At 38.0% G+C, this 9084-nt stretch overlaps 1 protein-coding gene across 1 annotated transcript; it reads right to left on the minus strand.

Moving 5' to 3' along the window:
• Nucleotides 1-1324: 1324 nt before the first annotated feature.
• LOC100704697 (GTP-binding protein Rhes) lies at nt 1325-2936 on the minus strand. The gene has a single exon (XM_074527745.1). The coding sequence runs from the start codon at nt 2682-2684 to the stop codon at nt 2058-2060; it is 627 nt and encodes a 208-aa protein (XP_074383846.1). The 5' UTR covers nt 2685-2936; the 3' UTR covers nt 1325-2057.
• Nucleotides 2937-9084: the final 6148 nt, after the last annotated feature.

Genomic DNA, 9084 nt, shown 5'->3' on the forward strand with positions numbered 1-9084 from the left:
TTGTGATGTTAATGAGAGGTTTCATTTGTTTTGCCTAACTTTGTCTACCATTGCCTCAGGGGTGGAGTCCGTCAGTAGTGCTGACCTTACTAACCCATGCTAAAGTTGCTTTCATCTTAACGCATAGTTCGAGGAGATGTAAAAGTCATTTATTTTATTAATAGTCTGCAGGTGTTTTGGTGTCATACATAAAATCCTTTTCCTCAATAGGCCTGCCTTAAATATGTCTGTTTATAAAGGTTGTATTTAACCTGTATATAACCTTGTTTGCAGGTACCACAGTAAATATAGCATACCCACATTGAGTTAATGTAATGTGTGTTTTTCACCAGCAGATGGCAACAGAGGTCAGAAAATACTGGCAGGCTTGCGCAGTCAATAAATTTAGAGCACAAATTGCTCTAATAACAATTGCTTTTACCGGATGTTCTCATTTTTTATTTTGTTTAAATCACTTGTCACAGGAAAATGAGTAATAAGAAGAGTGAACAGTGAATACTTCATTTTGTAATTTTATGACTGCCCATGCAAAGGGAATGGTAGATGGAGCATGCTGGGGCCTCACCCAAAACAAACAGTCTTTACAGTCCTATAATGTATGCATGGCACTAACAAAGAGATGCTTCTAAGCTTTACTGCATCATATTTAACCATCTGATATTATGTAATTATACTTTTCAGTTTAGCTTTTTGTGTTATAAGAGGGCTATAAGACTCCAAAACCAATGTTCTAGAAAATAATTTTTGCTGTATTAATCTTGTGACAATTAAGTCTTCTTTTTGGCTTCCAACTTTATGTATACACTACTTTTTATCAGCACAGTTTCTGTTGTCTTTTGGGTTATTTTGTTACCTTATTACTACCTTATTAATTTGTAAGATCCTGACATCCTTTAGTGTAATTAATAATTCCGGTGCTGTGGTTAACACTGTTGCATCACAGAAGGAAAGCCCTGGGTTTAAATCCACTGGCCTGCTGGGACATTTCAGTGTAGTGTTTGCATGTTCTCCCTTTGCTTGTTTGGGTTCTCTCCCATCTTCCTCCTACAGTCCAAAGATGTGCATGAGCATTTTGAAATTGGCTGTAGCCATGAATGGTTGTCTGTCTCTCTGTGTTAGCCTTGTGACAGGCTGGTGATTTGTCCAGGGTGTATTCCTATCATTCGCCCTATGACAGCTGGTAAAGGGTCCAGCCCCTCTGAATTGCATGGGCGGAATAAAATTGATGTTGTACATCTTCACATACATATCAATGCTTATCTATTTTTCATGTCTTTAATTATGTACCTAGATATGTTTATTTACAGAAACAGCAACATTTTCACAAGTTTTGCTTTTCGCTTTTATTACACATTAAAGACAATATTCCACATACATTTGTTAAATAAACAGCTAAAAAATATATGCATACATGTGATGATAAAAAAAATGAAATTTATAAAAACAAGCATTTTGAATGGCCACATCAAAATGATAAGTGCATTTATATTTCCATTTGACCACAGGTTTTTTTAAAAATACAAGGGTAATGTTATGCTTAGTAGAAAATCCCAATTAAAAAAATGCAAACAGTATCATGTGCTACAGGTGAATCACTAAGTTAAAAAAAAATTACATGAGATATACAACTTTTGCAGAGGCCACACCTGATACATATATACACATACTTCCCCTTAGTAAACAAAGGATAGCAACAGTCCAGATAGCTTAACATGAGGAACTTTTTACATTGAAATTCAATCGCTTTACAGTGATCTGAACACCAGCAGCATGTCACCAAATAAGCAGCAACAACGTTACATCAAGTACACATCTAATTAATTCTCTCCATTTAATTTTAGGTTCACAGATATTCATAAGGTAGCAGTCTGTTTAGGTTCGGTCTGTACTTATTTTCTTCTTCCTGAAGTGTTTTTTTTTTGCCAGGCAGCTCTTATGATGTCCAGGTTTCTCTCTCATTCTCTCTGTCCAGCAGCACTTCACAACATACCTTCCATATTCTCATCCACCCTGGCTTTTTGTGAAGCAAAACACCATCTCCCCTCCTGTGACACTCACTATGACAAAATACAGCTGTTGGTCTTGTTCATGGGTGGCCGAAAATTGGTGTCTTTTGGAAAGGTCTCCCTGCGTCGACGTAGTGCGGGGCTGAGGCGGCTGGGAAGGTTTGCCTGTTGCAGGAGCTCCTTGAACACTTCAACGACATTGGAATTTTCCTTTGCTGAAGTTTCCACATAACTGTTGTTCCAGTCCATCTCTACAGTTGATAGCACATCCTCGTTGGACACTTGACGCTCCTCTTCTCTGTCCACCTTGTTTCCCACCACCACGATTGGTGTGTACTTGTCCTCTTTGATCTCAAGAATCTCATCTCGGAGGCTCTTGACAGCCTCCAGTGATTCTGGGTCATCCACAGCGTACACCAGTGCAAAGGCATCACTGCTTTGGATTGAGAGCTTGCGCATGGCGGGGAAGGAGTAGCTACCGCTGGTGTCCAGGATTTCCACGGTGACCTTGACCCCGCCAATGTCATATTCTTTACTATGCAGCTCCTCCACAGTACGCCGATGTTTGGGCTCAAAGGTGTCTTGGAGAAAGCGTCTGATAAGGGCCGTCTTCCCCACGCCTGCTGCTCCCAGAAACACTAGGCGCACGTGTGTCTTCTCCTTCACCTCCAGAGACATGTCTTATTTTTCTTTCTTGGCCCAATTGAGAAAAGAAAATGTCCCAAAAAGTGTCTTATTTTATAGACTTGCAAATTTTAAATCTGTCACTAACCTTTAGCCTAAATATTTTTTCAAGGAAATCTCTCCATGTGCAGTTTGGAAATTCTTGTTCCCGAGCTTCTTTCCTTTTTGTTTTTTTCACCTGACAGTTTTTAAGCTCCCTGTCGAAGCTGCTTATTGGGTGCTTCACTGTGCCCTAAACCTACACACACTGCCTTTTATGCCTGTTTTGGTGAGAGAGCTCAATGGCCCACCCCTGCAATTGCAGCCAATCAGCTCAAGGCAGCCTGTTGAAGTACAACATCTTGACAACCAATGATTGCAGAGTATGTAAATCAGTGTAAAGGGCCACTTCAGGCAGAGAAAGGAGGTGGTATCTGAGAGTGGATACATGACAAGCATAGCATAGAAAATATTGTCTGAGTAGAGCCCTGATTATTATTCCAAAGAGTTGCAGAGTACTTCAGAGGAAGGAAATAGTACCTCAGGTTTGATAGTATAAGGAAAGAAATGCACACAAATAATCAGGTAGTTTATTTCATTAAGCAGCATTTTGACATTTTCTTTGCTTGCAACAGGATGGGCAGTACTTTTTTATCTTATCTGCTGTATTTATTCATCATAGAGTTCATCTTGATTAGACATGGTCATCCAATATATGAACATAATTTCTGCTGATAAAAGCTCTGACGTCTTATTCACCATAAATTGCTATCAGTAACTCATTTGCAATAAATGATATAAGATTCGCAGAATGATAAACAGCCATCTCAGGTGATGAATTCATGGTGCATACAAAATGCACCATGAATTTGTTGCGAAACCAAACATAAGATCATCTTTACTAAAAATGAACACAGGAATTGAAGGTCAGCTTCCAGGTAAGGTTATCTTTTGTTGAGCAAGTTGAGGTTGAGCAAGAGGAAGTTGAGATAATAAACAAAAATCAAGCAAACAAAAGAAATGTGACTTAAGCTCCTCAGCTTTTATTATTCATTAGTGTGGGCTATTACTAGCAAGTATGCCTCTAGCTGTCTAAGAATTAATCCTGCCTGCTTTCAGTTTGTTCCTTGGGAGTGAATCAGACTTGTGAGCCTCCTAAATTCCCCTCCAGGAGATTGACATCGTCTCACAGCCTACCTGGTTTGTTAGGTTACGCAGCAGCGTGGAAACACGGCAAGCTCTAGAGAACACTGCAACCTGTCCCAGCTGCTCATATTTTTAATATGCACTCGTATGCTTTCATCTGGGGACTGCTCTGTCTGAGCTGAGCAACAGAGCAAAGCGCTGTGGGAATTCAGCTGTGGACTAAAACAATGCGAGGAAGTCAGTGCTCGGGAATTTAAATTTGTAGAAAAGCAATTTCACAGCTTGATTTGATCACTTTCAGAGGAGTCAAAGGTAGTTCAGTCAAATCACAAGATAAACTGTATGTTGTTGTAAGGCTCAGGTTGCTTTGTACACATTGAAATCTTATGGTCTTGTGAATTTAAGAATACATTTCGGTGTGTTGACAGTTTCTGAAATTGCAAGATTGTCAGCATAGCAGGTATTATTTGCATAAACTTAAACAGTGGTCTTTTTCAGGCTCTTGTCCGTTACTTTGTGTAGTATTTCATTTTATTGCTGTAGTTATTACATATTGTAGTTAGCTGTAGTTATTAGATACTGTGTACAGTGTGCACTGTGTGCTAAAATACATCCATAACATGATCACTGCATAAAATATAATTCACTGTGCAATATTAAACGGAGCAACAGCATGTAGTTGGAGCATATAATAAAAATATATTTAAACTACCCCAATCTAGAGGTGTAATCTGGGAAATACCAGCAGACGTACACGAGGCAACTCAAGAGAAATATACCAATAAATACCAATAAAGAAAGCAAAAAACTTAATTAAGCACTGTCATTAAGCACAGCTTTACTGTAAGTGTTATTGCTTTGTTACTGTGGCTTCTTGTTACAAGCCTTATGCATTAAAAAATGCAGTGGAAATATGTAAATTAAAAGTGGACCTCACACAATGTGAAGCCCTGCCCATTAATAGTTAACGAAGTAAACGAAAAGTGGCCTTCCCATCTGTTGCCTCTGGATGTTTTTTTTGTGTACTTCATGTGCCATTACGTCTCACATCCCAGGCATTTTTCTATTTACAGTCACGTTGCCCCGTGGAGATGATAATGACCAGATGGCGTTGCCTGTCGGAGTGAAACGAATTCAGCTCTGATGTGTGTTAGCGCTGTTGTATACCATAGAACAACATAATGATTCCATGGCTGTTCAGTCCAATGCAGCGTTGATGCTGTTTGATGCAGAAATAGCACTTTTGTTTTATCCTCCTGTCGTCTGAACGCTTTGATTTTTAGTTTACATGCAGTTTTCAGTGGCAGCTCAACAGGTTTCTTTGTTTCCATGACCTGTGTCGTGACACTATTGTAATGAATGTGCCAATTTACTTCAGCGTATTTCCTTTTGTGTGCATGCACAACCTTGCCCCAGTAATGATGCAGTGGCACACAAAATTTATTGGAGTTAGTGTGTTTGTTTTTTCCCTGTGGAACTAAAAGAAAATTAAGAAAAGATGCAGAAAAATGATTCAGATATTCAAAAGTAGTACACCTTTTTCTCTCTTTGTCGACTGTGAGGACAGCTATCGTTCAAGGTGAAAGTAATCGTGAAAATATTCTGGAACTGATGGACATCAACTGGAGCACCTCTTACACAGGTCTATCAGTTTTTTTTAAAGTGACATATTTTTTGCATTTTTACCTTTGCACACCAAAATGGTGGATCAATAAAGATGCAAATTTAACTTTAATTTAATTAGTTTAACCAGTACTGGATTAACTGCTTTGGAATTAGCCATTTTATACACAGTCCCCAATTTTCTGAGAGTCATTGTCAAAGTCTGTAATCAAGAAACAGCCTCATGAAAGTAATTACACGGTTAACGATGTTCATCACCATCCTGATGTACTGGAGCAAAAACGTAACTGTCCAAAACTTACTAAGACCTAACTGTAGGTGGAGCTTAAACCAATACTCGGATGAATAACTGAAGTGAACTGGGACAAACACACACTTAGTCCAATTACTTTTTTTTAAAAAAAAGAAACTGCTCTTCTTTTAATTCCAATGTAGTTAATTAGAGCTTTTTTAAACAGGAAAAAATTTCATATTAGTGTTATTAAAAAGAACAAAAATAAAACCTCTCTCAGGTACTTTTTGTTCAGATATCACTCCCCGAACTGTCTTTTAGCCAAAGTCAATTATGATTAGTTTTACGTCTTTATCTGAAACAGGGCTCCTTGAGGCTATGATCCCCTTGTGTATTACTGAGAAGCATGGGCCCCGGCTGTGTGTATTGATAGAAAGTGGCCTGTGTCTTGGCCCCTCTGGCCTGATTGTCTGCACTCCTGTTGGAAATGCGTGCACTGCACTGCTGTCTTGTCAAGATGATGACATGAGATGACGGTCTTGTAATCTGACAGATGCCAAATATAAATGTTGCCCTATGTCACAGTTGACCTTGGCTGCTACTCATGATAATTATTCGCCTCTATATGTTCTTATATAAAGAGATGTTGTTGGAAAAGTCTGTTCTTTCAATACTTTGTGTCATCCCTTCTGTTGCTGTGCTACTTGGCCCTAAGGCCAATTTTTTTTTTTCCTACTGAGGAAATAAAGAAGATATAAATGTTTAAAAGTGGATCATCTTTAAAAAATAATATGGCTCGTTTGGACTTCACCCGGCTCCAGACAAGCCAGTTGACCATCAAACTCCCAGATGGCATGCACCAGACCAATTTAATGCTTATCCTCTTTGGTTGTCACTGTAAAATAATAAAGTGCCTTTTATGTTGATCTGATAACCCCAGGAGTTACCTTTTGGAACTGGCAATGTGGTAAAATGCTGATAAAATGCACCTGACAAGATTTGAAGTTTGCATCGTCGACCATTTATCAATAGACATTACATTATATTAACTTACTAAATAGCTTACTGCGGTAATTTTGTGCTTAGTCATATGCCATCCATCATAAACAGAACTGTGAAACTAGTTAAAGGTTTAAATAGCACAGTTTATGCATGCTGATGATCATGATATTAATGCAGAAAGTTTCCTGTACTTTGGCTGTTTGGTATTTTCCATGATTGCAGGTACTTGTCATGACAGCTTTCTGCTGTCACCATAAAATCTTTCCTCTGCAGCTGTAACACTGTGCTGATATGGTGCTTGTCCATATTCTACTGTGCTGTGCAGTCTGTCAGAGTCGCACCTTGTTGAAGCAAATTGATTCGTGCATGTACAGTAGATGAGCAAATAGCAAGTAGTAAATGTTAATGGTAGAAATGATACCAACTTTTATGGTCATGTTTTAACTTTATGGGTGCACAGCTGGCTTTGCTGCCCTTGTCATTTATTTCATGACTTCCTTAAATAGAAAGTAATCACCCATCTTTTTTCTTTAGTTTTTTCTGAGGAAAGAAGCTTTATTATGAAAGTAAAGTTATAATCGTCTTGATGTATGCTCATCATCATCCAGGTAAGGAAATCTCAAAGATTTGTCACTGTTCCTCTTGGACGAGTGAGGAAACATTTCTCCCACTCAAAACGCTACGTCCAGATGAACAGAATCACCTTTTTGAGGTAAAGTTTAAGCCCAACTAGCTGATGAAATCGTTTTTAAATTATATTTGACAATCAGGCTTGTTGTTTGTGCTCAAACATTGTAGCAGGCTATCCTTCTCATTCAAGGACTGACAGGATGTCTCCCAGGATACTGTACGTCAACAGTCAAATCATGTATGGCTTGGCAACTACTATTAGGGTTATTGCATCTTTGTCAGTGTACAGATAGACATGCATTGATAATGGTTATCACTAAGTTCCACTTGTGTCTCACTCATGGCAAACACATCAGGACAGATTATTATCCACTTCATTTTATCATACTTATCCGTGTCCTTTGGCATAGCTAATGTTAGTGTTATAATAGTAAGTTAAATTAGCATAATACTTTTTGGGATTAGCCCCAGTATCTGTCTACTGATTTTTTTATTTTAAGGGATGAATAGGATGATTTTAAGGGTCACATTTAAAAACAACAGATGCTGACCAAAGTGCTGCACAGCAAGTAAAATATCAGTTAAATAATACAAATAATTAATATACATAATAGTAATAATCCAGTCTGGATGTAATAAAAGCCTGAATGACCTTCTCAAGGTTGCTAATAGAAAGAAATGTTTTAACTTTAAGGTCTTAACTGAAAGACACTGGCTTTAACAGCTGATTTGATCTTTAAGTCAAATTGAAGAAAGGAAACAAAGATGACACCCAAGGTTTAACCTAAGATGCCAGGGAGCTAAGGAGTATTGGGGAGATATGGAAAATTTAACTGTCTGTTGGATAAATCACAAAAATTATAGTTTTTAAGGAATTGTTTAAATCTGGATATAAAACAATCTATTTAAATGTTTTATATTGTTCTCTGGAACCAAGACAGAAAGGGAAATCAGAATGACAATAGGGGTTAAAATAATGAATTGTATTTGCTCTTTTTACTGTTTGGTTATATTTTTGAGCATTTTGTACTACTTTACCTTGCTAAAAGTTATATTTTTCTACATCGAGCAGGGCCTCCTGCAACATGAGATGCACTTTTTCCAGTGTGAGCTAGTGAGCTCTGTATTTGGTGGCTGTTTGGTCCTGCTCTGTGGAGTGGTGACTTACCGGTTTTCACTTACTTTTCAGTTTAGTGACCAAATCCTGTGATTTGTTGTTTTCCTTATTAAAAGGTGATAGCAGCTTGCCCGTGTCTTTTAATTTATTTGTAATAGAAAAATTATTAAAAACCTTTAATTTTGCCTCCCTGTCTTCTTTTTTTCAACGCCCACTTTTTGCTGCTTTCCCACTTCCCTTGAAACTTTTAGGGGAAAGTAACACGATGGTTAAAAAAGTACTACAAGCAGTAGAAAAATAATGACGTTAAGCTAATGAAAAGCCTTTCAGAATCAAATTCAACAGGAAATAACCACATACTTCACTTTGTATAAGTCCAAATAAGTTGAGATTTATTGCTACACCAACCAGTAGGAAATGCCAAGCACCTACAACACAAAACTTTTTAAGTGGGAGAATCACTCTGGTTATATGACAGCAGTCAGCCCTGGATGTCATTGGGTTGTTGAAGGCAGCAATGTAGCTCACCCCGTGTCTTCTCATGAGGTTTGTTTATGGTATAAAATATAAAATGCTGGCAGAACCTGCCACTGTGGACAATTCATTTGAACACTCCTGTATCAGTCACATTTGGACATACACATACACACACTGTGGAAAAAGTG

Source organism: Oreochromis niloticus, linkage group LG6, assembly GCF_001858045.2.
Source record: "Oreochromis niloticus isolate F11D_XX linkage group LG6, O_niloticus_UMD_NMBU, whole genome shotgun sequence".
Lineage (NCBI taxonomy): Eukaryota > Metazoa > Chordata > Actinopteri > Cichliformes > Cichlidae > Oreochromis > Oreochromis niloticus.

Coding starts and splice junctions, on each gene's coding strand:
- LOC100704697 (XM_074527745.1), bottom strand. CDS start 2,684: ATGTCTCTGGAGGTGAAGGAGAAGACACACGTGCGCCTAGTGTTTCTG.